Genomic DNA, 26,904 nt, shown 5'->3' with positions numbered 1-26,904 from the left:
CTGCTGTCCCTGCTGAGCTCTTCCTTTTGTTTAGGTGTGATGAGAACCACCTTCAAATGCGAAGAATATCTTCCTTTGAGCTTCCACAGCCTCCATTATACCAAGGAGAACTGAAAGCAGAGTCTATGTATGAATAAGATGGAACAGAATTCTCTTTTTAAATAACATCTGTGTACTCTTCCAATCACTCGGGATTCCAAAAGTTTTCTTCCTATACTCACACTCTCAAGAGGACTGAATGAAAAGGAAGAGAAGACTGACATCCAAATAGTGACAATCTGTATCTACAGGGGAAGGGAGCAAAATATAGAAAGTCCTATCCATAGATACACAGTTCTTTGGCAGACCTCTCTTAGTGAGAGAAAGCTGCTCTTGCATCATGTTCCAGATGCTCTGGTTCCTTTTGAAAAATCGGGGATATTCTCCTAGCTGACTTTCCCACATTACCTTGAATGACAAACTAAAGGATGAAACCGTTAATTTTCTGCCTATCCTGCAAAGCGGGAATGGATTTAAACCAGAAAACTAGAAAACAAATACTGTTCCACTCCTTACCCAGATTGCTTCCTCTCACATCACAGTATCATCCTTACCAACACACAACTGCATTTAATAATGTTTTTCGCATACAGCATCATATTGGAAACTGACAACGGACTGTGAGGTAGGAAGGGTCAGTGCCAATTGTTCTCACTTTACAGTGGCGGTAAGCAATACTCGGCGAGTTAATGGCAAAAGTCCGGCCTACCTAGTTATCCTACCACCTTGCCTCTGTGGCCCTGCTCATTCTAAAAAAGAGCGATGGCGAAAGGCACAACTCCCAAGCCCACACTAGGTTGTTCCCACTACTCACCCTGGCACCCACACTCCTTCCTCCCCTAGCACAGTCCCCGCGTGCTTTGCGCGCATGGCAAGTATTAATCTCCTTCACTTGTCCCGCCACCTCCACCACCACTAAGGCGAAACCTCACCACCATCGCTCCAGGCCTTACCCAGTCCGTCCAAGGCCTGCGTTTCTTGACGGAGCTGGGATTCACCCAGAGCGTCGCAGTTCCCTTTTGCCTTTCGCCCCGCGCTGACCCCTCGCGTCTTACCTCTTGATGGTGAGGCTTCGGAAGAGCGGGTACCAGGCGGAGAACTGACAGTGCAGCACCTGCTCCTTCTTCATACTCCAGCCGCAGCCGCCTTCCCTCCTCGCCAGCACTCTCCCGGAACCCCTGTCTCCGGTTCCGGAAGTACCTGCCGAACTATTTTTATTTAAGGACTCTTCCGGTCCACAAAGTCAGGAAGAAGTAGAAGAGGAGGGAGCGGAGAAAATCGTAGGGCGTACTTTTACCACAAACACACACAAAGAGTTTGGGTCCCGGAAGAGGCATTCCGGAAGTGTGGAGAAAAGGATTTTTAAGAAGTTGATGTGCCCCTTTCTGCCTCAGCCGCGCATTGATCCGGAAGTAATCCTCTAAAGCGAGGTCATTGGCGGTTCTACGGCCACCGGGAGGGGAAAAGCGCGCATGTTTGAGCCAGCGCGAGGTGTGGTTGGGTCCCGAGCGGTAGTAGCCGCGTCTCCGGAGAGAGCATCCTCGGGCTCGTCTTTTCTTCCTTCGTTCCCTTTCCCAGAGGAATCCTCTTTCCTTCGCTCCACACCTTGGAGTAGGTATCGGCGCGGGCCTCTTTGGGGAGGAAGGCGAGAGGAGAGGGAAGGAGCATGCTGGCGCCGTGCGGGTCTACCCTGTGCGACTGGGCTCCGGGAAAAAGGGAGGAAAAGCAGGAATTGAGAAGAGAGAGGGATACACCACGGTTAAATGCTAATTTGAGTGTAGGAGTTGAGGCAACTGCAAGGGGGGATTGGCCCCTCTTCTTTCGCGGAGGAGGCTTACGAGAGCGAAGGAAGGAGTCCCCTGTACGGTGCTGGGGGGGGTGCGTCTTTGAAGGTAAGAGAAGAGAGGCAAATTTGAGAGGGCAGAGGAAAGAGCAGAGTTGGCTTCTTTGAGTATGAGTTCACTTGTTCCTGCTCGGCAAAAGTGTCGGTCAGATTTTTATCAGTATCCCTGCAGTGATGGAATCATTTGACTGGGAGGTTTCTAGTTGAATGGCAATATTCTTTTTTTCTCCTGTCACCCTATTTTCTCTCCTCCCTCAACCCATAATGACGTGTCTAATGGCGACCAGAAAATGGGTATTAAGAAAGTTCAGCTTGGTTTGTTGCCTTAAAGGAGAGAAATCACTAGTTGCTGATAAAAGTCTTATGAGTCTAGCTTTGTTTCTTACAAGCCGTGGCGTTGTCCCAGGCACCTATGCCCAAGAGCACACACTTTAGATATTGCCTTAAAATTCCACACTGTTACTGGTCCGTCTAAGCAGTTTTAAATTAGAAAGAAGAACTCCAGCGACTGCAGGCGTTTTAGAAAGGCGTTCATTAGGATAATAAAGGGATCCTCTGCATATTTGAATTTAGAATCTCTTCCCCCATTCTTCTTGCCCACCCCCCACCACCACCCCCTTTAAAATAAGTGGTTTGGTTGGGCGCGTTGCCTTTACAGATACATTTTCAAAGCTGCTGTAGATTATAATGTTGCAGTCTGCGTCGGTGCGGGGCGATAGTGATTCCTTGGTAAGTACTTCCGAGATCCAGGATTATGCATGCGGTTCTTCCTGTTTTGAGGGGGGAAAGGAGGCATTCCTAAAATGCTGGGAGAATGATTCCAGAGCGCCAGCTCTATGCCGTATATGAAGAGGACTCTCAAATACTTGTTTTGATTTGAACTAGAAAAAAAAATGTTGCAACTGAAGAGGATCTGGGGGAATGTGGATAAGATATTTTTCTATTGAAGATAGGAGTTAATAGAGGTATAGGAGAAAGTAGACCCTGAATGTAGTCATTGTGGAAGGAGTAATGCTTTAACAGCACAGTAAACATCACTTGAGCATTGCGGTTGAGGCAGCTGCAAAGCTTTATTACAGAATCGCACTTATTTGTAGAAAAGCATCTAAGTTTATAAACTTAAAATATAGACACAAGGTAGGAATTTGATATAGATGACTTATTCAGGCTGTGTCCTTTAGGGAATGTGTTCACTGACTTTTTAGTGTTACTCACAGTTGGTTTTAAGTAATTGTTACACATTTAACCAGCATCAAGTAAACCGGCAATACATACATATCTCACGTATTTTGAATGGGTACAACTAAATTACTTTTCACTGTTTTTTAACCACCACCTTTGTTTTCTTTGCTTAGTCATAAGGTGTTTGTGTTTACTGAGTTCTTTGATAAAACCTTTGCAACAGTGGAAATACTGAAAAATGTCAGTAAGTGATTGGGTGGGGATTTTATTGTGCAATTCGAAATTAAATAATGAAAAAAAAACCACTTTTTTTTTCTGACTCCATAATATGACTGATTCTTCTAGATTAATCCAACTACTTGCTAGTTTTCTCCACTTGGAAATCTTGCCAACATCCCAAACTTGGCATGCCCAGATTTGAACATTGCACCACCCTTCTGATGTCCCAATTTCCTTTGCCTTGAAATCGGCTTTAATTTACCCTCCCCGCTAAGTGTTTTAGGACAAGTAATAAACTCTCATCTGCAAGGAATTAAATCAGTTCCCTTGTGCTTCTCCCACCCTAGTCCAAACCTGCATTGTCTCTTGCATGGACTATTATAATAGGTTCTTTACTGGTCGCATTGCTGTACAGCTGTACCTAATTAATCTTCCCTAGGGTAATTACAGTCCACTCTTCTTCAATCCTAAGGAAATGTGGTGATGATTATAAATCACCTACCAAGTAGCATAATCTAAGTAAATGTTATTTCCCTCCTTGCCCATCCTGGCTCCACCTGCTAAAAGAAGGGAAAAACCTGAAAACCTTCCTTGACTTTCTATTACCAAATTAAGTACAGGAAGTCTGCATAAATCTTACCAGCAAAGATGAGGTCACTTAGAGTGAATCCATTTCTTATGAGTACCACAATTTTATGGTGAATGTTACAAAAGAAGGATTTTTCAGAATATTATCTTTTAAAAACTAAAACTTTCAGTTTTCTTATGATTATAACTACAGTTGTTAAACTTATACTGAATCTTTGAATCTTTGTAACTTATAAATCAAGTGGCTTTTTTGGGTAATCATTCTGACAGAACGTAGATTGGCATCTTAGACATGCCTAATTTGATCAAACGGAAAATTATTTTTACAAATACTGATCCCCTCTACACCATTAATCCTCACCATTATTTTCTTTCGAAGAATGCTGTTGATTTCTCCATTCCACCTCCTGATCTTCATGTTTGGTTGAGTATTAATGGTGTTTACAATACTCACCTTTTAATGGGAAGAGACTAACCAAGAAATACTTTTTGGTCTGTTTTTTTTGCTTCACTTGGCAACCTCAGCAGATTGCAGGGATTCAGTTATGTTAATGATTGAATAATGAGTTTGAGTACAAACTCCTGAGCCTGGCTTTTGGGATTCTTATTTTAACGTCTTGAATCTTATTTCCCACTTAACTCTAATCCAGCTGTTGTTAATAATACTAAAAGACAAAATTTGCGAAGAATTAATCAACTATCTTCCCCTATAGTGGGGAATTGTACCTGCTACCAAACTCCCAAACTGGCTTCTATGGCATTAAGAGCTTGTGGTATGCTGGGTGGGGATGTTGTATGCAGAGTGTTTCAAGAGTTAAGGTCATCCATTACCCATGTTTTATTGTGGGGGTGGGGGTTGTTAGAACCACAGGACTGGCCAAACTTTCCCAAACTTTTCCCAGTTATAATCTCTTCTTCTGTTCATATAGTTCCTTCTGCTTGGACTTCCTTCCCTGCTTTCTTGGTTTCTAAATCATATCTTAATATCAGACTACCTGAAGTATAGACAAGGGTGAAACTAGTTGAGTTTGTCATTTCTGGTATTAACTTCTGCCTGTTCTACAGTATAGAAAGGGAAACATCTATATGATGTAGTAAACATAATCATTTGTTAATTTTTAATTTCTCTAGTTAAAATTCCTCTCTTTTATTTTTCTCCATTTCTCAATCTTGAGGGATATCTGGGCAACAACCATTCTAACTTCTTTGTGCTGAAAAGGAGCATCATCGTTATTCTACCAAGGAATGAAACTGGTTGTTCTCGGAGAGACTGGTATGTCTAGGTTTCAGGGCTTAACTGGCATAGGAACAATCCGGAGGCCTTAAGTCTCTGAAAAATAAACAATACGTAAATTGAAAATTATAGGTTTAATTAAAGAGTAGAAGGAGGCAATTTATAACTATGTTACATTGAGGAAATAACATTTTATAGATTTTAGATAGAACCTGGGGTGTCCTTGAGGTTTTCAGGAACCCTGTTGCTTGGGGCTTGGCATACTGTGGCATTTTGTAATATCTGGCTGAAACTTGTATGAGAATAACCTCCAGGGTGACTTCTCAACTCTATTTGAAACCTTTTAGCCACTAGCACTTTGGTCAGCCCCCTCTTTGGGCAACCAATCCCATGATGCCAGAGCCAGGCCCATTCCTGGGAGTCTTGTCCCATGTTGCCAGGGAGACTTACACCCCTGGGAGTCATATCCCATGTAGGAGGGTAAGTTATTGCATTTATTTACAGAAGTTTGGCTTAGAAAGAGAGACCACATCTGAACAACAAAAGAGGTTCTCTGAGGATGTCTCTTAGGCATTAATTATAAATAGGCTTAGCTTTGCCATTAAAAAATGATTCTCATAAGGGCAAGCCTCTAGTTTAAGGGCTTGGCTTTTTAAATTGGGAGCCCCTATTGCTTAAAAGAATAGCAGGAATTCCTCAGGTGGGGAAGCTTAATAGTTCCATGCTTTCTTTCCCCAGTCCCTCAAGGGACATTACAAATATGTTTTCATTTTTTGACCCAAACACTCTGAAATGCATCAGAGTATTTATATCAACTTGTACAGAATACTAAGATCTCATTCCCTATTCTGGGTTCCATGTCAAATAATGCTGAATTCAATTGTTTAAATAAATTGACCAGACAGGTTAAATTAGATAGTATGCCACAGAAAATTTAAATTTTGGGCAAAATAAATATCTCTTCCTTTGGTCTCACACAGAAGTTGAAGTTTTAAAATGCAGACAGTATCTTTTACCCTGTATTCTGATTTGCCTTAGGACTAACCAGATCAGCTTCATTCGTATCTCTAATTGAAGTCTGATCTCTTTTTCAGCTTCTTTAACAGTTGCCGTATGGAGTAATGCTGACTTGCAGAGCTTCAGAACTCTAACTCTGAGTCTGAGGTGTCACACAGATGCCCAAATTTCCAGGGAACTACCAGGTTATACACAAAGAGCAAAGCATCTCAGAATTTAGAGATAACAAAACTCAGGAATAAAGTGACTGCTGTAAGAGCTTATAATCCAGGCCCTAATTTTCTTATAAGCATTTTCTAAAGTAGGCTGTTTTCAAAAATAAAAACATTTGACCGTTGACCTATATTAGGGTCATCAACCACAAACCATAGCAGAAGTTTTGTCCTGTCGCACCTTTACACATTTCCCAGGGTTATGGTAATTAACAGGTAGAATATAATTTATATACTTGCCTTGCTTCTCTTTTAAAGTCCTTTTTTGTTGAAGATTAAGTTCTGACTTACAGCTGATTTTTAGAGCAAAGTAGTATAACTGATAAGTAAATTTTGTTTCCATGATCTGTAACCTTCTTTTAAGGAAAACCAAAACTATGACTAACAAGATCATACTGTTGTCTGACAACATGCAGATCAGTATCAGGATATAATACGGACAGGGAGAACATTGTCAAGTCTTTAGAATTGTGTACAATCTCTAAATATACAAATACCGTTTCATTCATACAAATTTAGCTAACAGAAGGACAGAAAATCCCTTTTAATTATTGTAATACCTCCCAAATACTTCCTATGTAGTATCTTTTCTTTGATTAAAAATGCTAGTTTGTTTCCCCAATTGTGCTAGTGTTTCATAATTCTCTATCTAAGCTGTTTCCCTGGTTAGTCTTACCTACTTGTGGATTCAGCAACCATTTATATAGATTGATGGAAAGTAACTGAGAGTCTAGGAATAAACCCATACATTTATGGTCAGTTGATTGTCTTAGATTTGACACCTAATGTACAAGCAGTGGGGGGGGGGGGGCAGGTAAATTGGTCTTCATCAAAATTAAAAACTTTTGTGCTTCAAAGGACTCCATGAAGAGTGAGAAGATAACCCAGAGAATAAGAGACAATATTTACAAATCATATATCTGACAAACAACTTATATCCAGCATTTTATATATGTGTGTGTGTATATATATATATACACACACACATACCTCTTACAGCTCAGTAACAAAAAGACAACCCAATTTAAAATAGGCAAAGGATCTGAATAGACATTTCTCCAAAGAAGATGTACAAATGGCCAATAAGCACATGAAAAGATGCTCAACATCATTAATCATTAGGGAAATGCAAATGAAAACCACGAGATACCACTTCACACCCCCTAGGATCACTATAATCAGACAGTAGTTAAAATGCTGGTGAGTACATGGAGAAATTGGAATCCTCATATATTGCTGGTGGGAATGTTAAAAAGGCGCAGCCACTTTAGAAAACAGGCAGTTCCTCAAAACTTTAAACATAGAGTTACCACATGACCCAAGAATTCCTAGGTATATGCCCAAGAGAAATGAAACATATGCTCACATAAAAACATGTACATGAATGTGCATCACAGCATTATTCCTAGTAGCCCAAAAGTGGAAACAAACCAAATGTTCATCAGTTCATGATTATATAAACAAAATGTTGCATATCCCCATACAATGGAATATTATTCAGTCAATAAAAGGAGTGAGAGTGAAGTACTGACATATGCCATGACTTGGATGAACCTTAAAACATTGTGTTAACTGAAAGAAGCCAGTTGGGAAAGACCACATAGTATGTGAAATGTCCAGAATATGCAAATCCATAGAGAGATTAAATTAGTGGTTGCCAGAGACTGATGGAAATGGGGAATGGAGAGTGACTGCTTATGGGTATGGGTTTCCTTTTGATGAAAATGTTCTGGAATTAAACAGTGGTGAGAGTGGCACAACCTTGAGAATATACTAAAAACTACTAAAATATACACTTTGAGAGGGTGAATTTCAAGGTACCTGAATTATATCTCAATTAAAAAAAAATCTCATGGGAGTCTTATCCTCAATTGGCAAATGCTCAAGATAGTGTGGGGTTGAAGGTCCCCTTGGCTCCAAAGATTGACAAAGCCCAGGAGCAAAACGGGTGTTTTGCTTTGAACTCAAGAGGCTAGACAGGAGTGTCACCTCTGAACACCCAGATGCAGCATCACTGTACCCAGCAGCCATCTCACTGTCCATGGGTGAGTATTTTGCCTGATGCACATGTATTCCTGTTTAATTACTGTACACGTCCTGTTGAGATTTACCAAGTTATCAAAATTGTTACTTGTCATTTATTTTTGGGCAAACCCAGGAACTCAATTTCCAATAAGGATTTTGGTAAAAAAAAAAAAAAAAAAAAAAAAAAAGTGAAATTTGAGATCTTAAAGCAAGAAAAGAGGTCTATACACTAAAAAAATAAAAACAAAAATCATTTAATGATGATGAGAGAAGGCTGTCTGCATATCTTCACACTTGCTTAAACCCTGAAGTAGTATGTCAGACTGCATTAATATTCATAAAGTACGTTTTAAAAAATTAATTACTGATTGAATATCTCAGTTAAGACAGCTGAAGCACCGGCCCATCACAGGTGAGACCATGTCCTTGATACCAGAAATACAGCAGGGGACAGAAGCCCTGTCCACAGGGAGCTTACCTTCTGGTGGGGAGGAAGGGAGTAAGGGGAGAGGAACAACATACAAAATGTATTTCAGGTGACTAAGTTCTATGGAGAAAGATGAAGGGTAAGGCGAGTAGGAAGTGGGGTGGTGGTGAGGCTACTCTGTGACTTGGGAAGGCCTCTTTAATATGGCAACATTTGAACAGATTTAAAAGTAGCAAGGGAAAAAGCTACTTGGATACATAAAAAGCCACATGGATACTTTGAGGAAGAATGTTCCCAACAGCCATTTACCATATTGAAACCTAGAGTGCCACTAACAGAACAAGCAGTTATTCCTCAGAAAGTACCCCAGATAATAATAATATATTAAACTTTTAACTGGCACTGGTTGAGACAAACAGTTTGTATTGTTATAAGCAATCAAAGTAGCACACTGACCCAGATGACAACTAACCAAAAGTAGAAAAAACTCAGCTACTTTTCTTTGCCTACATGCTCTATAATGTTACGCAAATCCACACTTAACTGCAGTTCTCAGAAGATGAAGCTCCACCAGAAATTGCTGAAGGAAGACCTGGGTAACTTCTAATTTTTTCTTTGGAAAGTGTTCTTTCTTAACCTAGATTCCTAAAAACTAGACAAAGTGGTAACACAAAACAACACAGAAAGATTAGTGATCCCCACCCCATAAATATCTTTAGAGGTAAAGAGGCACCCACTAGTCCTTATAGATTTACATAAAACCCTATAGTTTTCATCTTAGACTTTCAAAGGGATTCTTGACTGTCAAAGGTGAAAAAGTACTGTTCGGAAGATTAGTTCCCCATCTACTACTGTTCATTTGACTAAATTAGTTAAACTCATAATTATAAAATGATCTTGGAAACCTGATCAATACTCAGTTGGCAAATGCTAAGCTATAAAATAGCTGTTTCAAATGGATTGTATTAAAAAAAATTGTTAGGCTAAAATGTTGCAAAGCTTAAAACACAAGCTACATATGTATATTACAAAAAAAAAAAAAGTGGCAGAGCTGCACTCCTCTAGGCCAGTTATGAATAGAATGGATTAGCCTCCATCCTAAGGTAAGGGGAAACAGCCTGAGCAATCTATAGACAATGTAAATTACAAAAAAAGTGATTTCAAAGTATGTTCTTGATTACCTACGACTCCCAAAATGTTTCAGACAAATTATAAGAACACCCCCAAAATAGTACTAAACCAGAAAAAAGAATATGATTTTCAGCACCATTTCAGAAGCAGAAGTTAAATGGTGCCATTTTGGGACTAGGCACTAGAAGTGAAACAGAAATGAGGGTTAAATTCCATGCTTTATACTCTACTGTTCCCATTACTGGGCAAGAATGTTCCTAAATTGGCTCACTACTACTTCAAGATTTACAAGTTGAATTTAAATTTCACCCACTTCATTAGTTAGAACTTAAGGTCACTTATATTTCATTACTAATATGTTAGGAGAAACTTCCACATGTAGATAATGTTGAGTATTCTACAAATTCATTTATGGTTGTCCTTAATCTTCAACTAAGATTCAACTTAATTTTCAGTTTGATTTGAACACTAAGGGTCTATGATGTGTCATGTGTTTCAGGGTTAAAAAAGTCTAGTGTGTGAAAACATCACAACATTCTTAGAAATATTGAATAGTGGTAGGCAGAAGTTGCTGCATTGCTTTATGAATGTAGGTAATTGAAATGGGAACTGACTGCTACTCCAGTTGATGTGGACCTTACAGCTTAGTACCCAATTAACCAGAAGAGCAAAAGCCTGTCATAACAATGCCAGGGTGTTTTAGAAGAGAAACGAATGACATCCACTTGGGAGGTGGTCTGGAAGATAACAGACTTTTAAAAAAACAACCCAATTGAAAAATGGACAAAAGACTTGAGAGATGTCTCCAAAGATACACAAATCTGGTGACCATGAAGAGACAAAGGATCCCAAGAAGCAAGGAGTACGAATGCCCAAATCTCGAGTCCAGGCAGAGCAGGTAAACAAAGTATTTGAGCCTGTTGTGGCTGCTAGACTCTGTTAGTCTAGAGGCTCAGCAACTAGGTTTTTCTCTAGTCTGCTGGCACTCCAGACCTTTAAAAAGCTTCAAAGAGAGAAACAGTTTACAGTTCCAAATCTGGACATCTGACTGGGTGAGTGGGTCATCAAGGTAAAAGTGGGTCCAGAAATTAATGGTTGTTTGAGTTCCCTGGACCTGAGCTTGAGGTCCTGGTTCCCACTTCCAGAACAATCCCCCTTGCTCTGACCTCTACACCTTTCTGTTTTCTGGGTACCATTCTGAATGGGGTTTGAGGCCCTGACCTAAGTTTGTCTGTTGAGTATACTCCTGGAAAATAAGTAATCCAACAGTTAATTAAGTGTTAAATGAAATGAAGTATGCCTGTTTAACTCTTACTGGGGTGTTATCTAGGTATAGTAAGTGTTTAATGCTTGTTTAATTGTTAATCGGTGTGTTTGCTCTAGTTACTAATGGGTGTGTACTTAAATATATAGTAAGTATTGTCTTTGTCACGACCCAAGACAGCTTTTGTAGCCAAAGAACTAAAGAAAGCACTGGACACGTTCTGAGACCTGAGCTTTTATTACGGGGCTTACCTACAGGATGGAAAGCCAAGTCACATCGCCTTGAATTCAGGAGCTTCTCTGAATGGATTCTGGAGCTGCTCTGAATGGCAGCGTGTTCAGAGCTCAACGTGAAGATATTCTGCCCTTTGGGGGAGCTGAACAAGCTGGTTTTAAGGGCTCGACATTCCAGTGGGTATAGGAGCATAAGGTGGGAGTGGGGGTCTTGCAATTTAGGGAGGGATTGATTGTAATCAACAGGGAGGAGGGAAGGATTATAGATTATCTTGTAGATAACAATATCTCAGGGAGTCTCAGGGAGGAGGTAATTTCGGGTATAGATTGTTCAGTGCCTGATTTTACAAGGAGAATAGGTCAAACTATTCTCAAGCAAACTGCTGTGTGCCGTCTTCAAGGCAGTTGGGGAAGGCCCCAGGCCCATGGCTTCCACAGTCTTTAAATTTATTGGTTTCTTAACTGTGTTTGTATTGATCAAGTGTTCCTAATTGGTTACTGATTACAGAAATTCTTTAAAATGGGAAACTTTGGGCTGTATTGAAAAATTGGAAAGATTTTAGCTATGAGTCTATGAGAAAAGGGTTTATTTCTGTAACACAATCTGGCCTCAGTATGATTTAGAATCAGGAGGGAAATGGCCTGAAAATGGCTCAATGGAAAGAATACTGTATTACAGTCAGAATTGTTCTGCAAAAGAGCAGAAATGGGATGAGATGATGTATATTCAATCCTTTATTTGTCCTTCTCAAAAGTATTTTCTGTGTTTCTGTTTCTTATGTGACTGTTTGTGTCTGTCTGCCTGTCCAGTGTATCTTATCATACATCAAGATGGTAATAGCACATTAACAAAAAATTCTTGAAGAGCTGTATTCAAATTGCTTATAGATAAATAAGCACTTATATATATAAAAACTAATAATCCTGAAGGGGGGGGGTAGAAAAAACCCTCTGGGCAGCAGGGTTCAAAGCCTTATTTTTGTAATTACTGTAAACAAATCTGGAAATTAGAAAGAAAAGGCCTCTGGAATTTCCCTAAGGCAGCAGAGGGCTACCAGAGGGCTGCCTGGAGGGAAAGGCAAAAGACCTTTCCCAATTGTCCAGGTCACAGCTTTAAGTGGAATTGTTGTCAGACCAAGGTGACAGATTCTTTCTCCCGATCCACTCAAATGACCAAATCCCAAATCCCAAAACACTGATGTATCAAAGAGAGAACGAGTTTCATTGCTAGGCATGAAGCAGGAGATGGCTTATTGGTCCAAAATCTGTCTCCCTGAGCTGCAATAATTCCGATAGTCTTATAGTATCAAAAGATGAGCAGGTTTTAGAATAATGGGTACAGTAGCCCCAGAAGATGTAATTAGAGGTGATCTAATTATTGAGCATGTGCAGATTGACTACATGCTTAGTCACAGAATGAATGTAAGAAAATGATGGCCTTAGTATGATGGGCATGATTTTTTTAGTATTATAATAAGATATAGGTGACTTGGAGGTTAAAGTCTAAGCTACTGCGCATGTCAGGAGGGCCCATTTTGGTTAGATACAGCTAACCAAGTTAGAGCCAAGATAACTTTGGAATTGGGGTGGGTTAGTTCTGGGCTGACTCAAGACTCTTCATTAATAAACATCAGGGGCTGTCTTTAGTGATCGGAGGACTTTAAAGTTGAAAAACTGGATAAATGGGTACAAATAAAGGTTAGTCACGAGGTTTTTACAATCACAAGGGCACAAGAGGCTATGCAGTCATTGTCAAAGATCAGGGCTGCTGATTTGCAGTTCAGAGATCTCAGGTATTTCTTCTGTCTACTCTAATATACTAGAAAGTAAAGAGGAGTATCTGTATAATGATTTGGTAATCATAATCAGCCCTTAAATCCTAACTTCTCAGTTACAAAATAAATCTAATAGTTGGAAATAATTAAAAGAAGAGCATAGGAACTCTTCTCCCTGTGCCCTCATTTAAAACTTAAAACTAAGTGCAACAGTCCAGGCCTCACTTTCTGCTGTCTCACCTATCCCTGCCCCCAGGGCATAACCTCTATGAGGGCAGGGCTGGGTGCTGTAGGATGGAGGAGGTGTAGTTTAGAATTCTTTCTATTGGGCCTGGCAGTTAGAAATGGTAGGCACAGAAAACAATGCTTCAGAATAGGCTATGTTTGTTAAAATTATTTTTTTTTCCAATAATACCTTTGCAATGGTAACAGTAGTAATCAGATCATTATTAAAATAGAAATAGCCTTATGATCGGAGTATTTGAATAAGATCTAATTGCCAGATTTCAGTAAGTGTTCCAGTTTGCTAATGCTGCTGGAATGCAAAACACTAGAAATGGATTGGCTTTTATAAAAGGGGGTTTATTTGGTTACACAGTTACAGTCTTAAGAGCATAAAGTGTCCAAGGTAACGCATCAGCAATAGGGTACCTTCACTGGAGGATGGCCAATGGCATCCAGAAAACCTCTGTTAGCTGGGAAGGCACGGGGCTGGCGTCTGCTCTGGGTTCTGGTTTCAAAATGGCTTTCTCCCAGGGCTTTCCTCTCTAGGCTGTAGCAGCCAGCTCCTTCTGTCTAAGCTCTTATATAGTGCTCTAGTAAACTAATCAAGCCCCGTCCCCTACCCCCACCACCACCCCTACTGAAGGGGCGGGGCCACTCCTCCATGGAAATTATCTAATCAGAGTTATCACCTATAGTTGGGTGGGTCACATCTCCATGGAAACAACCTAATCCGAAGTTTCCAACTTAATCAACACTAATACATCTGCCCCTACAAGATTGCATCAAAGAACATAGCTTTTTCTGTGGGACATAAATATATACAAACCGGTACAGTAAGTAAAATGAAAGGTCTGTGAGAGCTCTGGAAAAGTGGGTTGTCACTTTATTTATAGGATCTTTAAGACAAGTAGGTTTTTAATGAACTAAGGTGAATAATGGCACAACTGAAAACTGGAAGAAAAAAAAGCATTGGTTAGGATTGGAAGGTGTGCCTCTCTGGGAATGGGACAGAAGCAGGGAGAGGTGGGGGCCTGCTCCCTTCACTGCAGACCTCAAATACTAGATGACTTGTGCAAGTATAGCTTTGTTACATGTTAAAACATGCATCAAAATGTTAAAACATGTATCAAAAGTAAATGAGTGGGGGAGGCTGCTAGCCCAGGCAACTCTTAACAACTCTTAAAAGAAAGTTTTGCTGTAAAGGGTTGATAAGCGACAATAGACAGTGGCTGGAAGGGTGGATGTGGGGAGCAATAAACACGTTTTCTATGTTTCCACCTTGAAAAGTGTTTTAGATCTGAAATTAGAAAATCTGATTAAGGACATATCTAAGTGCCTAGGACATGCATACTAGAAACTGCGTTAATGTTAGCTGAATCTAATTGGGAGGGCTTGATGTTCTTTCTGGAATGTTTCCTCAGGGGCTTTGCATTTACTTTTCCTTCTGAGGCAGTTCCCCCACATAGTCAGAGGAGAAGCAGTTTTGATGGTAGATCGGGTTTTTTTGCCCTTTAAGTACTTTGACCAGACATCTGTGGACACATGTTTAATTCAGAAAAATAATTTTAGCCTAAATCGATCTCATTATCTTACAGTGTGAACTTCCTACCTGAGGACTGTAAAGACTAATTTGAAAATGGAAAAACCAGAACCAATGGATTCTTCTCAAATAACCAAACAGTCTGTTGTTTCAGAGGAGGTATAAATTGTTTTTCACTTCCCTTCCCCCTCCCCAAGTAAATGAGTTTAAAAATGTGTGTGTGTGTATGTGTATGTATGTGTTTATATATGCTATTTGTTCTTTCAAATGATTGTTTTTAAGTCCTTAAGGCAGTTTTTGAACATTTATCCTTCCCTTTTCAGGGCTCATCATTTGGCTGTTGTGTGGGAGGACTAGTATATCCCTCTTAATATATTAGTTAAATTAAGACTGTTTTTAAAGTGGATTTTGGCTCATGATAGAAAAATTCTTCTTTCTTATTAAAAGTTTCCCTAGGTGGAAGAATAATGTTTCAATTTTAAGGCTTAGATACTTCATACTTAATCATCAGATCTTATTTAGTTGTTTATGGTCTTAACATGTATGTGTGAGAATAATAAACACCTAAATTGTTGGTTGTAGTCTGAATTCCAGTGAGTTCTAGAACCAATGTTTGTCTTGTATGTTATTCAGTTTAGCTTTTTAAAAGTCTCTTCCTGCAGGAACCATTGCAATGGATAAGTTTTAAATCCATCATCTTGGAACCCTGATCTTGACACCTTTCTGGAATTCTTTTTTATTTAAAATCCTTCCATGTTGTCTGTGAACAGATCTGATAATTATTAGGTTGCTGCTGGCAAAAAGTGAAAGATAGGATAGTAAGAAAAAGGCTACTGTTTTATGTACACACTGAAACTTTCCTCTCAGTTCAGTGCAGTGCTGTAGGTAAGTTAGTCCTAGTAACCTAAATTCTTCATTGTCTAGGCAGAATAACTCTGGGGTGCCTGTCTCAGGCTGTGGGGGAAACCCACAAGTCATCTCAGGAAATCCAGTCATCAGGCATGGATTCCCCACAGTGCATTTTCCTGTGTAGTCTCTGGTGGTAAAATAATGTTGATCAACATTGACAAACACACCGAGGTGCAGCACTAGATCACAAGTCAGAACGTAGGAGCCTCCTCCTCTCCCCGTGCTTCCTTCTGATCGCCCTCACGCCACCCTTGTTCACTTCACCTCTTGGTACTACTTCAGAATCTCCAGAAAGAGGCAACACCACCCTTACAGAAACACTGACCCTGAAATGAAAACTTGACTACGAATTGTTGGGAGGGAAGTGTGATCAGTGGGAGAGCCATGCAGGGAAAATTTGAAAGAAATATAAAACTTGTAGATTATTTTAAAACCAACTTGGTTTGAAAGTTTCCCAACTTACTGCCTGCTCTCCTTTTAGTTAATTACAGAAGGAAAATGGGTCAAGCTCGAAAAAACAACTTACATGGATCCTACCGGTAAAACAAGGTAAACCGTTTTTTCCTCTTTGTTAAATGCTCAGTATTTGGGTTCTCAGGGTCTCTGTTAAATGTTGGGCATTTTCCTAACTATAAACTGTCTTAAGTAAAGAATCTAATTTAGCTGTTTTTCCTGTTGCTTGAATATATGGACAATTTATAATCTCTGAATAAATTTAATGTAATTTAAACTTAATATAATTGCAGAACTTTGTCAGCACTATTCTTCCTAAGTAGACTAGAATGAACCAGAAACTTTTGGACCAAGCCTAATTTAAGCTATCTCTACCTCTGATAAAGCAGCAGATAACTAACAGTACACAGGTTGCTTCCTTCAGTTAAACCAATTTTCAGTCTCTCAATTCGAAGAATTAAAGAGAAAACATTGCTGGGTTTGAGGTGAAACTTATGTGCTTATATCATGGAAATGTAAATTAGAAAAACCCTTTTATAAAACATTTCACTATATGTATCAAGCGCCAGGTATAATGTACCTTTTGACCCAGTAAGCTCATTTCTGAAAATGTGCTAAGGAAATTATTATCTGGAATCAGAATAATGCATTGAAAATGTTTATTTAAATTTAAAATGACAAAAAATAAAATCTGAAAGCAACCTAAATATCTTTAAAATAGAGAAATGATTGTCACAGTGTATTTATTTTGCAAAATCTGTGCAACTGTCTAAAAAAGCAGATTATAAAGACAACATAGCAATGTTGTAAAAGTTAAGGTGATAACAGAATATTGTATGTATATTTTTTAAACTCTAAAATAATTCATAAGAAAAGTTAGAAGGATAATTGTAGTATCTTCTATTTTCCAAATTTTTTGTTTATAACCTTTTGATGTTATAAATAACCACCAGAAAAAATGTGTCAAAATAAATATTTAGTGAAATATAATCTAAAAAGGAATCAAACAGAATGAGAAGATATGAAAGCGTAACTAAATTTAGTATCTAGGTTACAAGATGCAAGTTCATAAGTTAGTAAAGAATATCAATATTCCATTTAAGTGATCAAATGAGTAGCATAGTTTCTTTGTGAGGAAGTGTCATCAGTGCATAAGTACGTGGAGTTGCCAGCAATTTAAACACCTTTTGATTATACCTGTTAAACTAGCAAACACAAAAATGAGAGGGACAGCAAAGTTTTGTCAAGATATCCATAGCACCATTAAATGAAAACCCAGAAGTAAGAAAGCTAAGCACACTATGATTCCTCAATACAGTGAAGGAGTAGAACTGTAATTTAGAGTGGCAGCTCTGTGGGCTCTGAAATGCAGAACTAAATATGAAATAAGTAGGGGATAGGAACCAGGCCCAATACAGAAAAGTGTCAAGGCTCAAGCCTTAGGGAGTACAGTGTGTTCAAGTGTACTTATCTTTGTAAAAATAATAGAAGGGGTGAACCTGATTTATAATGGTGCAGTCTGGTTCCTCTTTTTTCCTATAAGTTGTTTAATTTTATATCCCTGAACAGACGCTTAGCACTAATAAGTATGAAGAGCAGATGCTGGCTCACACCAGTGTATCTCTTTACCTGACTTCGCTTTTTCCCTTCTAGTATTTCTTAATCAGGGATGTGCATCAGAATGATTGGGGGATTTTTTTGTTGTTGTTCTTTTCAAAATACTCATGTCCAGGCCTCCCTCCAGGGTCTATTTCAGTATTTTGGCAGTGGAGCTCAGTAATCTCTACCAACTGCCTTATTTATACAGCGTGTTTGTAGCACATTTGTCTCTATTCTGCCACTCAGGGACTTCCTTCTGGCTTTGGAAGAGGTCTCATGCAAAGCATTAGTATTTAATATTATGGTGCCAAGCCTTGAAGAATGAATCTCCATACTTTCCAATAGGCCATGGCTTATAAATTTATAAAATGTTTTCTCTATTACCTGATCTCAAAGCATGTATAAAAGGGTAAAATATCAGCTAGAGAATCCTTTGTTCCACTGTCTTATTCATAGAGGAGGACATGGAATTAGTTTTAGAACTACAAAAATACGCTGGCATCTTTCCCTTTCCTGACATTCAGGACCTGGTGACATCCTCTTTTGTCATCCTTTCTAATTCTTGTATTGGGGAGACTAGAAGATGGAGTAACTTAACTAGACTCAGAAATTTAAAGCTAGAAGAGACTTTTGAGAGAGCATTTCTTTGATGCCCTGGTTTTACAAGTGAGACCACAGTCTCGGGAAGGCTGTGGCTGGGAGTTAGCTAGAAGTCAGGTAGAGACACGATTTTTTTTGATTCCCAATCAGATGCTTATCTGCAGGCAACTTGTGGGCATTCTTGTGCTCATACCGCTTATGAATGCATTTATATTTTATTGCTCATACTTTATGGCTCATTACTGCTTATTTTCTTTGTCTTAACCACTATAATGATCTATTCTTTTTGTTTCCCCTTATTCCTAGTGTATTTGGGATGGGATCTTCAGTGCTTTGCCCAGCACTCTCTCTTCAGTCTTTAGGACTAACCTTAGGAGGCAGCAGTGAGAGCTCTGCCAAAGGTGTTTTGTCTCTTTCAACCTGTGTTATTCACTTACCAGAACTGCTTGTTGGATAACTTCTTGCTACTAACAGGAACGTTGAGCTGCTGTGCATTGTTATTGTAGTCTGTCTGATAGTCATAGGTTCAGTTTGATGTGTTGCCCATTAGAAATTTCTGTACAATGCTGCAAGATATACAAAAAGTTTTTTTAACACCAAATTAGATATCTGATATTTTTATCTGAAATTAAGTATCTGGAATTTTTTTTACAGAAATGTGACAAAGTCCAAGCCTTAGGGGCAGCCAGATTAAAAGTAAGAACAGCAAGAGGGTGCTGCGGGTGTACATCTTGTAATTCCTACCCCTGGGAGGCAGATGTTCACTCCCTTCTTATCCCGGTCCCCAGGGTTTTAGAAGAGAGCTTCTCTCCCATGTCTTACCACTGCTTTTTCTATTTAAGGTATAAGAGAGTGGTGGGGGATTTTCCCCCATATCCCACCCCCACCCACCAAGCAACATGATTGCTCCAATAACTGATTTTCAGTACACCTCTGCCCAGTGTTCCTGGGGGAGAAAATGGAATATGACAAATGTTACTGAAAACTGGAACAGCTAACATGGCCAGAAACAAACAGCTGATCCAAAATAAAGCAATAAAAGGGGGCTGGAAACTGGTCAGTCACCTCACTTTTTCTTCTAGGAACCATGTTCCCCCCTTAGATAAGTTCTCACACATGCAAAATAGAGCCCTTGCCTCTGGTGAGTAATCCCTTCATTATTAAATGGAAGGATCCCCTTTTCTCTAAGTTTTACATTTCAGATCATATAAGGAACTCTCACTCACACCACACTGTCTTTTGTTCTAACATGGAGGGCTGGAATTTTCATAGGGGGCTTCATTTGGATCAACTGCCCAATAGCCTTTAGAGCTGTGATCACCAGCTCTGCCACTCACCCAGGGATTATGACCCAACAGACTAAAGTAATTAAGAATAAATGATTTGAAAGCTTCAGCACAAGTGTTCAGCAGGCTCTCCGGTTAGATGGCACCCAGAGGGTTAGGTATAGGGTAGCAACAGCTGTCTTGGATAATTTTCAGAAGCTGTAGGGAAGCACAGTTGGCCATTTGTCTGCCGATCTTTATTGTCATGGTCTTCTTGACCAGTATCATTAATATATTTGCATGTTTTGCGTTTATAAAGTTCTGGCTGTACACAGGAAACCTACGAATGTTCTCCCCTTTAACTCTAATGATTTTGTTTTTCCTTCTCTGCCCAAACAGAACTTGGGAAACGGTGAAACGTACAACCAGGAAAGGACAGTCTGCTGATGGTATGTGTGCAAATCTGTGATGACTGTCTTCCTAGGGGAAGGCAGCACCTGCTATTGCAGGGGACTCGGTGCAGGAGGTTTCCTTACTGTGACCAAGACCTCAGAACAAAGTTTCCTCGGTTATGATCTTGTATCTTTAAATTTACTATTCGTTTTTGCAGTGCTACGTAAATAAACCAGCCTTTTTTTGTAAGTAACTTCTGGCTCTATCTAAGTGCAGAACAGGGTTTTTGAGGGGCAAGATGTACTAATACTTATAGCCAAGCATAAGTCAATATATTTTGAAGACTTAAAAATGCTAAGTATCCTGTTTCAAGGCTCTAAGTAAGAGCCTTTAATTTGGAAAAATTCTTTGGCACAACCTTATGCAGATCAGCCATTTGCTTTCTAAGTTGGTGAGGAAATGGAATTGGGAAAAGGCTGTTCATTCAGTTCACTTTCCCTTCCAGGCATGAGTGCTTTGACTGCTAGACCTCAGAAACAATCCTGAAAATCAACTCTGGCCTGAGGGAAGTTAGCCATAGGTCTTATTCTTTTTTTTCCTTTTTATTTCCCCATTTGACTCTTATTTTCTGTTTGTCCTAGACTGAACAGAGCAGCTCTGCTGCAGCTGCTGTTTTAGGTGGAGGTGTGCGATTGGGAGGCGCAAAGTGCAGAGGGTGGGCAGTTTGTGTTTTCTAGAACTGAGCAGTTTCTATTTTTGTTTGGTTTGATTAAGGCCAAGTAACTTGGAAGAAAAGGTCCTTTATGCTGAAAATGTAAAATTCAATCTAGTTAGCACATACTGCAAACAATGGAATGTATCTAATTATTGAAGGAAATCCAGGAGCACATAGTTCATTGTGACTTCACAGATGTCCAGAGGTGTGATGGGAAGTGGTTCTAAATAGGGTTAGTGTAGACTGAAATTTTATGTCCTTGCCCCTGTGCTGAATGTTTGCTTTGGTTTTGATTTTAACAAAACCAAGTTTTAATGCAAAAGAAAATTCAGAAATGTGGAAATATAATTTCTTTAATTATAATCTTTTTCTTTAATTACATTTTTAAATGAGAATAGCTTCCCAATATTAGATGAAGTTAACTTCTTACTGCTCATGGCAAGTAGAGGGTAGGTTTCAGATGCAGCTTCTTACAACTGTGGGGCTGTTGAGTTGTAGGCACTCCTGAGCTTTCATGGGGTTCATCGGTTGTGTTTCCTGGTGACAGGTGTGGCGATTATCCCAGTGCTGCAGAGAACGCTCCATTATGAGTGTGTTGTTCTGGTGAAACAGTTCCGGCCCCCAATCGGAGGCTACTGCCTGGAATTCCCTGCAGGTGAGTAACTGGACCTGGGGAACAAAGTCGCTTCTCTGGGACTGGGGGACTGCACCAAGGCCTTAAACACCTTTTTATCTGTCCATATAGTTGTGAGTAAAACAAAGCCATGTCTGCAGGGAGCCTCCTCGGGGCCACCAGCCATGTTCTGGGGGATCATCTAAACCCACGGAAGATATGCAAGAGGAGGCATTACAGCTCACCTTCCCAGGCCATTCCTCTTTACAACATTCTCTCTAGCCTCTCTTTGAGTAACCTCTTGCTTTTCCTCAGTCTGTCAACTTATTTCATTTTATATTACTAACAACCTGCCCTTGGCAAGTAATTTACAGTAATAACTAGGCCACAGACGCAGAACTCCAGAAACTGTGTCTGGAAAACCCATCTTGATCTGCCATATGTAAACAGGTCAAGGGAATTGTCATTAGTTTCAACTAGAACATTTTTTTTTCAGTCAGAGTAAGCACAGCTATCCAGAATTTAATGCTCTGTGGTATTACTGTATACTATATTAGATTGTTCCCACCTGAAGAGATTAAATCTCATTTATTTGTCATTACTGGTTTATGTTTTGTGTTTTTAAAGCTCTATCGTAGTGACATATAGTTAACAAATCGTTTCTTTCTCATTTACCTGCCATCTCATTAAAAATTAACTGAATAGCCTAAATTTCACTTTTTTTTTTTGATCTCTTTGAGAGGAAAGACTCTAGTTGCTACTCTCTGCCTCCCACTCAGCCTCCTCCCTACTTACTCCTCACAGTAACCATATTAGTAACCCAAAGTCCACCAGCTTTCAGTTCTGTAAATTCTGTTCTAACAGGTGACATTCATCTTGGCATTTCCATATGAACCCTCAGTATTTTTCTGGAGGAAGGCAATGATATACTGTCAGTACTTTATAAATGAGAAAATAGACAAAATCCACAGGCTCGCTTGAGCTGTAGGCCCTTAGCTCAGTCCAAAACCCTACCACCAAGCCTTTTAACCACCAGCAAGTTCTTTATCTTCCCAGAAGCTTTGATAGTTCCATGCTGTACAAAAATATTAGTGTTGATGCTCATGAAAAATATTAGAGCAAAATAAGAGGAACGGATGATAGCTATCAAAACCTACTTAAGTACCTAGGGCTTTATTCTTATTACTTTTTTTTTTCCTCCTATAAAAGTTTCAAGCCTCACTGAGTTTCATCTGTAGGACCACTTTCATGATATTCTAGTTCTAATGTAATGCAAAGAAAATTGGAATTCTCCACCCGTCTTATAAATGTTTTGGATTTCCAGGTCTCATAGATGATAATGAAAGCCCAGAAGCAGCTGCTCTTCGGGAGCTTGAGGAAGAGACTGGCTACAAAGGTGACGTTGCTGAATGCTCTCCAGGTTTGTATTGCTTTCCAAATGTGTACTTGGGGACAAACTCTTAAAATTATCCCAGCAATAGAGTCTTCTGGGTGTAAAGTCGGTGGGTTTCATGGTCAGAATTCATAACGCTTTTATTTTGTCCAATTCTCTGAGGAGAAATCATAGATTAGGATTTGTCACCATCTCTAAGTGAACCTCCCTGTGAAAGCATGTCTAAGCAAGAAGGACCTGAAGTTGGAGAAGAATTAGGAAATTACATTGCCTATTAGGATTTCCTGTAATCTGAGTTGCTTTAGTGCTTACTAGCCTCATCCATGTGCCAAGCTTCTTAAGATTTTGAGTTTTCTTGATGTGGTGAAAAGATTTTGCAGCTTGTTAGTACCATGTAATCCCTCAGTTACCAAACTTGACTCAGTAACTCTGGGAAAAGCATGCTTAACTGCTACATACATTCGCTGTCATCCTGCATGCCATAACATATACTGAGTAACTGATAGACCATCATTCTCCTGGATATGTTCTAGCCTAACTAGGAACGATGGGCCCCGTCTTCGTCCTCAGACATTGAACTAGTGACAAATTGCACAAGGTTTGGAAGCCCCTGACTGGTTTTTCCCAAGATGCTCTGTGTTTGTTTCCACAGCTGTCTGTATGGACCCTGGTCTGTCCAGCTGCACCACCCACGTCGTGACTGTGACCATTAACGGCGACGATGCAGCAAACGTCAGGCCCAAGCCAAAGCTGGGTGAGCCTGTGCTGGCTGTGTTTGAGTAGTGGGTGTGCAGTGAATGCCTTTTAATGTGCTGTTGGTTTGATTTTGTTGTTGTTGTTGTTGTTAAAAGAATAATAATAGTCTTTCATAGATGCTTCATCAGTAAGCTTGGCTGCTTTCCTAATCTTGTATATTTTAGCACTTATCTTTTATCACTTTATTGATTTTTATATTTTCTTTAAAATCCTAAATTATGTTAATCCATATTTTGGGTACCAAGTTTATTCCCACTTAGTAATTTAAGTTATGGGCCTAAGTATTAAACAGTGAGAAACTTGAAAGTCACCTTGATTTCTGTCTTCATGTGTACTGTAAAAATGGCATAACTATTAAGGGGCAGCAGTTTTAGTAACTATTCTTCATTGAGTTCAGTATTTAGAGAGGCGTTAGGCAATTCTTCGTTCTCTAATATTTCTTGGAAAGTTTGGATTCAAAAACTTTAAAACCTCTGTCAATCCCATGCCTTCTCTCCTACCCAACCCCCCTCAAAGAGATTCTTCTGTACATATCACAGGACACCATATGTGAGAGCTACACTAGATTTCTCACCCTCTTTAGTTGTTCATCTGTTTCAGAATCCCACTGCAGCCTTTTAAATGGTAAATGTGTTAAACTAGTAAATATACATGTTAGAGAACCTGCTCTAAGAGATGATTTGCAGAACCATAGTAACTTTGTGTATCTGTATGGATTAGATTTGTGGAGACCTGGGTTTCTGTTAAATTCCTGTAGCCCTTTGGATATGCCTTACACAGATGTCTTCCTGTGTGTTGCCACTCCTGGCCTTGCTAAAAGGGTCTCTCTCCTGTTTGTTTTCAGGAGACGGAGGTATGTGATTCAACTGCTGCTGGCTGACCATGCATAGGGCTTAATGCAGTGGTGATGGCTGCAGACGTTTGGGGTGTTTTGATAGGCACGCTTGTTCTTTATCTCTGTTTTCAACTTACACTTTGTTTGTTTAGAATTTGTGGAAGTAATTTCTTTACCAAAGAATGACCTGCTGAAGAGAATTGAGGGTAAGCCTTCTGAGGGCGACTGCCCAACTTTCTGTTTTCTCTGCCCCATTCCCAGCACGTGGCCCTTCGTGGCTATTTGTGGTTTTAATGCTTCCTTCTCAGTTCTTGGCCAGACCACCTCACAGGGCTTTTGTTAAATAAATTAAAAAAAAAAAAAAAAATCAGGTGATGTGACTGTAGAGCTGTTAGGAGTACTGTCCAGAGGACAGGTGAACTTATCCCTTCAAGGCGCAGCACTCTGCAGTCTGCATAGACCCCCGGTAACTTGTCCATAAAGGAAGCAGTAGTTTTCATAGCTTGCATATTTCCTTGGTTGCATTTCAGGAAATTTATAATAATTTATAAGCAATTATTCAACAAATTTACTTGAAGCATCATTTGGTATGAAGCTTTGATTTGCAGGCGGTCTCTGACATCCTGGCTTACAGTTTTACTTCCTAAGTCGAATGCTTTATTTTAAAATGCCTGTGTTGTTTGAAAAGTTGAGGATCTTTCAAAAACTGCTGTGATTTCAGATTCCCAAATAGCCTCTATTCCTACTTTTCCTTTTAGTTTTCTTTTAAAACTAGACCTAAAGTAAAAACCACCTCAAGATGACCCCCAAAGTCGGAGTTAGAATAGTCACACTGAAGAGTGTGCAATCTATTTATAGACACGTCTTCAGAGAAAGCCGAGGCTGACATGCAGTCTGACAGGCCTGAGGGACTTGGAGGCTCATCTGACCATGGATTAGTCATCTGACTTTGAACAAGCCCCTTAACTTCTCTAATCTACTACTATGAAACAGGCTAGCCCACACCTCTGAGGAGGCATGAGTTAAAATTAAATGGGGTACTATGTGCAAAGCACGTGGCACTCAATGCTCAAATGTCATATGCCTTTTTTTCTTCATAATAGTAGAGTATCCTTTCTTAAAAATCCCTCCATTCTCCCTTCACCTAACTTAAATTCCCTTCTGATCTTAGAAGAGGGGATAAAAATTAAGTGGGGGGAGAAAAGAAGGGAGGAGAAAGGGATAGATGTAAAGAGAGGATGGAATGAAAGCATCTGTTTGCCCAGCTTTACTAGAATCAAATCACTCACTCAACAAGGAACATTTGAGAAGCTGTGAGGAAGATACTCTTGGTTGAGTCTGCGACAAGGTCTAGTGCTCAGCACTCAGCAGGCCCCTGCCATGCACAGTTGAGCAGGAGGTGGTGGCCCCAGCCTTCAAGATCAGAGCGTCTCCAAGCTTGGTCCTAAGCAAGTGGCTAGGAGAACCAGACATTAGTAGTTGGACCCGCTCCAGCCGAGAGAAACAGAAGTTCTCCTTAAGGCCTCTTGTAATAGGATTCTGAGACCTCATTCTTGGTGGTTTAATTCCAGTCCTATCATGCACACAGTTTAACTTGCATGAGGAAATGTGTATCCCCTTAGCAGGGAAAAAGACACATGACTCTCTAAAAGGGAAACTGTACAAGCATCACCATTTAGTTAGAGCAGCAAAGCCCTACAGTGAGCTATAAATTAAGTATACCCTTGTATCTGTTAACTTGAAACATTTTTTGTTTAACTTTTTATTTTGGGATAATTCCAAACTTACAGGACAGTTCCAAAAATAATACCACCCCCAAAAGAGCTCCTACATAGCCCCCACTTCAAGCTTTTTAACAACTAAAAAAATTATCTCGGACATATGTGCCCTTTTTCTGTCTTTAATTTCTTCTGGTTTTCGTCTCATGTTGGGCTGTAATCCTGCTTTTATACTCTTTATTCTTTCACTAGATTGAAAGGCAGAAATGTCCTGTTCACCACTGTACCACCAGTCTCGAGCATAGGAAGTAACATATAGTAGGTGCTCAGTAAATACTGATGGCATAAGGGGTATGTGTTATCCTTTTTTAACTGCACAATCTCACTTGTATTCTTTTGCTTCCTCCTCAAGCTCTGGTAGCTGATGAACACCTCACAGTGGATGCCAGAGTCTACTCCTACGCGCTGGCGCTGAAACATGCAAACACTAAACCCTTTGAAGTGCCCTTCCTGAAATTCTAAGGCCAAAAAGGACCTGTCCATGTTTTTGTAAATGGGACCACCAGACCTTTTTCTCTCAGTCTTTATATGCAACACAGATTAATGGCAGTTTAAACTAGCTTTTTCACAAAATAAAAGCACCATTTAGAATGCATGTGGTAGTATGGAGTTGTAATTCCAGGTAGACTGTTCAGCTGCAG

General features: G+C 39.7%; 2 protein-coding genes across 3 annotated transcripts in view; one reads left to right on the top strand and one right to left on the bottom strand.

Moving 5' to 3' along the window:
* The window catches only part of CDC123 (cell division cycle 123), a 71,674-nt gene extending 70,285 nt beyond the window's left edge, over window positions 1–1,389 (bottom strand). The window contains exon 1 of the mRNA XM_037846045.1: window positions 1,095–1,389. Coding sequence (XP_037701973.1) covers window positions 1,095–1,168 — 74 coding nt within the window. The 5' untranslated portion in view covers window positions 1,169–1,389. The remainder of the gene's footprint in view (window positions 1–1,094) is intronic.
* Window positions 1,298–26,858, top strand: NUDT5 (nudix hydrolase 5). Of its 2 annotated transcripts, XM_037846046.1 has the most exons (10): window positions 1,301–1,650; window positions 15,010–15,113; window positions 16,345–16,412; window positions 20,180–20,229; window positions 21,436–21,543; window positions 22,826–22,921; window positions 23,547–23,648; window positions 24,495–24,503; window positions 24,638–24,691; window positions 26,616–26,858. In XM_037846046.1, exons 2-10 carry the CDS (start codon window positions 15,051–15,053, stop codon window positions 26,723–26,725), a joined length of 660 nt encoding a protein of 219 aa, XP_037701974.1. In that variant the 5' UTR covers window positions 1,301–1,650; window positions 15,010–15,050; the 3' UTR covers window positions 26,726–26,858. The 2 variants fall into 2 exon arrangements, with proteins under 2 accessions (XP_037701975.1, XP_037701974.1); XM_037846047.1 differs by lacking the exon at window positions 24,495–24,503 and having other exon boundaries at window positions 1,298–1,650.
* The last annotated feature ends 46 nt before the right edge of the window (window positions 26,859–26,904 follow it).

Source organism: Choloepus didactylus, chromosome 8, assembly GCF_015220235.1.
Source record: "Choloepus didactylus isolate mChoDid1 chromosome 8, mChoDid1.pri, whole genome shotgun sequence".
NCBI classification, from domain to species: domain Eukaryota; kingdom Metazoa; phylum Chordata; class Mammalia; order Pilosa; family Megalonychidae; genus Choloepus; species Choloepus didactylus.
This window is presented reverse-complemented; position numbering and strand designations above follow the sequence as displayed.